The 2,242-nt window shown below is 38.4% G+C and overlaps 1 protein-coding gene across 1 annotated transcript; it reads left to right on the forward strand.

Annotated features, from left to right (window-relative positions):
* Positions 1 to 336: 336 nt before the first annotated feature.
* Positions 337 to 1,792, forward strand: LOC100786948 (protein DETOXIFICATION 53). Its single transcript, XM_003516383.3, has one exon. The coding sequence runs from the start codon at positions 337 to 339 to the stop codon at positions 1,747 to 1,749; it is 1,413 nt and encodes a 470-aa protein (XP_003516431.3). The 3' UTR covers positions 1,750 to 1,792.
* The last annotated feature ends 450 nt before the right edge of the window (positions 1,793 to 2,242 follow it).

Consider the following 2,242-nt stretch of genomic DNA (forward strand, 5'->3'; position numbering starts at 1 on the left):
GTTTGATTACAATCCGGTTTGGTCCAAAGTAATATTTTGAGACACCCTTACATATATACTCCACACATCATGTTATGCATTCATAAGTGAGTTACCAAACTCTTAAATCAATTGACATAAGATTATTTTAGGTTATATTTGAAGGAAATTTTATCGCTTATATTAATCTTATCCTTTTCAAACAAGATTGTCTAGTATGGTCTATAAAAAAAATTATGTTCATACTTGAAAAATAGAAATTGGGGTTGAAGAAATTGGTTCAAAAGTGAAAGATCTCATTATTGTATGGTAACAAAATATGCATGTTAACTTTGCTAATGTGAAAAATGCAATTGTATGCAGTTGAAAGAAGAGTTGCAATCTCTTGCAAAGGTTGCATGTCCCATAATAATGACTAGCCTAATGATGTACTCTCGATCTGCTGTGTCCATGTTGTTCTTGGGTCGGCAAGGGAAAGTAGAGCTAGCAGGAGGCTCACTAGCACTTGGATTTGCCAACATCACAGCCAATTCAGTCCTCAAAGGCCTCACTATGGGAATGGACCCAATTTGTTGCCAAGCATATGGAGCCAAGAGATGGTCAGTTCTCAACCAAACCTTTCTCAGAACTCTGTGTCTCCTCCTACTTGTTGCCATACCAATTTCAATTTTATGGCTAAACATGGAACCAATCCTTCAGATGCTAGGTCAAGACCCTGAAGTCACAAAAGTTGCCCAAGTTTACATGGTCTTCTCTATTCCAGAGTTGCTAGCTCAGGCTCATCTCAATCCATTGAGGTCCTTCCTTAGAACTCAAGGCTTAACCACCCCAGTTACTATAGCTGCTTCTTGTGCAGCACTCTTGCACCTTCCCATCAACTATTTCTTGGCCACATACTTAAACTTGGGAGTAAAGGGTATTGCATTAGCCACTGGTTTGAACTCAATAAACATGACTTTGGGTTTGTTGCTCTATATTTTGTTCTCAAAGAAACCACTGAAGCCTTGGCAAGGTGCTACACTTCTCTCAGCCTTTCATGGATGGAAACCATTGCTGAGTTTGGCATTGCCTAGTTGCATCTCAGTGTGCTTGGAGTGGTGGTGGTATGAGATAATGCTCTTTCTGTGTGGCCTGTTGAGCAATCCACAAGCCACAGTTGCTACCATGGGGATCCTCATTCAAACACTAGGGTTCTTGTATGTGTTCCCATTCTCACTAAGCATAGCCTTGACAACAAGAATTGGTCACTCTTTAGGTGCAGGGCAAGCATCCAAGGCCCAAAGCACAGCCATAATAGGGTTTCTCACAGCATTCACCTTGGGCCTCACTGCCTTCATTTTGCTGTTTCTTGTGAGGAAATCATGGGGGAAACTTTTCACTAATGAGACACAAATTGTTGAGCTGGTCACAACCATACTTCCCATTCTAGGCTTGTGTGAGGTTAGCAATTGGCCTCAAACAGTTTCATGTGGGATTTTGTCAGGCACTGCTAGGCCTTATTTGGGTGCCAGAATAAACTTGTGTGCATTTTATCTAGTTGGATTGCCAGTTTCTGTTTTTGCTACATTCATATATAAATATGAATTGGTGGGTTTGTGGTCTGGAATGGTGGCTGCACAGGCTTCATGTCTTTGTATGATGGTTTACACATTGATTCAAACAGATTGGGAGCAGCAATGTAAGAGGGCAGTGGAGCTAGCTCAGAAAACAACAGAGCGGGAAAATAAAAATGATGATGAGGAAAGTGGGTTGCTTGGTTCTGATCAATGAGATCTTTACAAAAATTCATTTTTTTTGTGCAGTGCTAGTTAATTAATTAACCATCTATTGTTCATTCAGCAACCATTTATTGTTGATTCATTATTAGGATGTACAAAAGAAAAAAGCTAGCATTGTGAACAACTCATTCACAATCAAAGCTTTATTTAGCAATATGCCATAGATGATACGAAAAATTGCTCAGTGGCATGGTCCACAATTAATCAAATTTTTGGACAGTTTTTAAAGATGCATCCATCCATGACATCATCACTAACATTTCTGTTGTAACAAGCTTCTATCCATATACCCACATATGTCGTGTTTCTTGTAATCTATGGCCATGGATTCACATAGACAGAGACGCTTCAACGTGATTAATGTCCAAAATATCGAATTAATAACACCGCATACATATATACAGTAAACAAAAAAATTTAATTGATAATTTTTTATGATCATAAAAATACTCAGAAAATATATTTTGTTTAATGTTTTATGTTAT

The sequence above is a fragment of the Glycine max genome, chromosome 1 (genome assembly GCF_000004515.6).
Source record: "Glycine max cultivar Williams 82 chromosome 1, Glycine_max_v4.0, whole genome shotgun sequence".
In the NCBI taxonomy this organism is placed as follows: domain Eukaryota; kingdom Viridiplantae; phylum Streptophyta; class Magnoliopsida; order Fabales; family Fabaceae; genus Glycine; species Glycine max.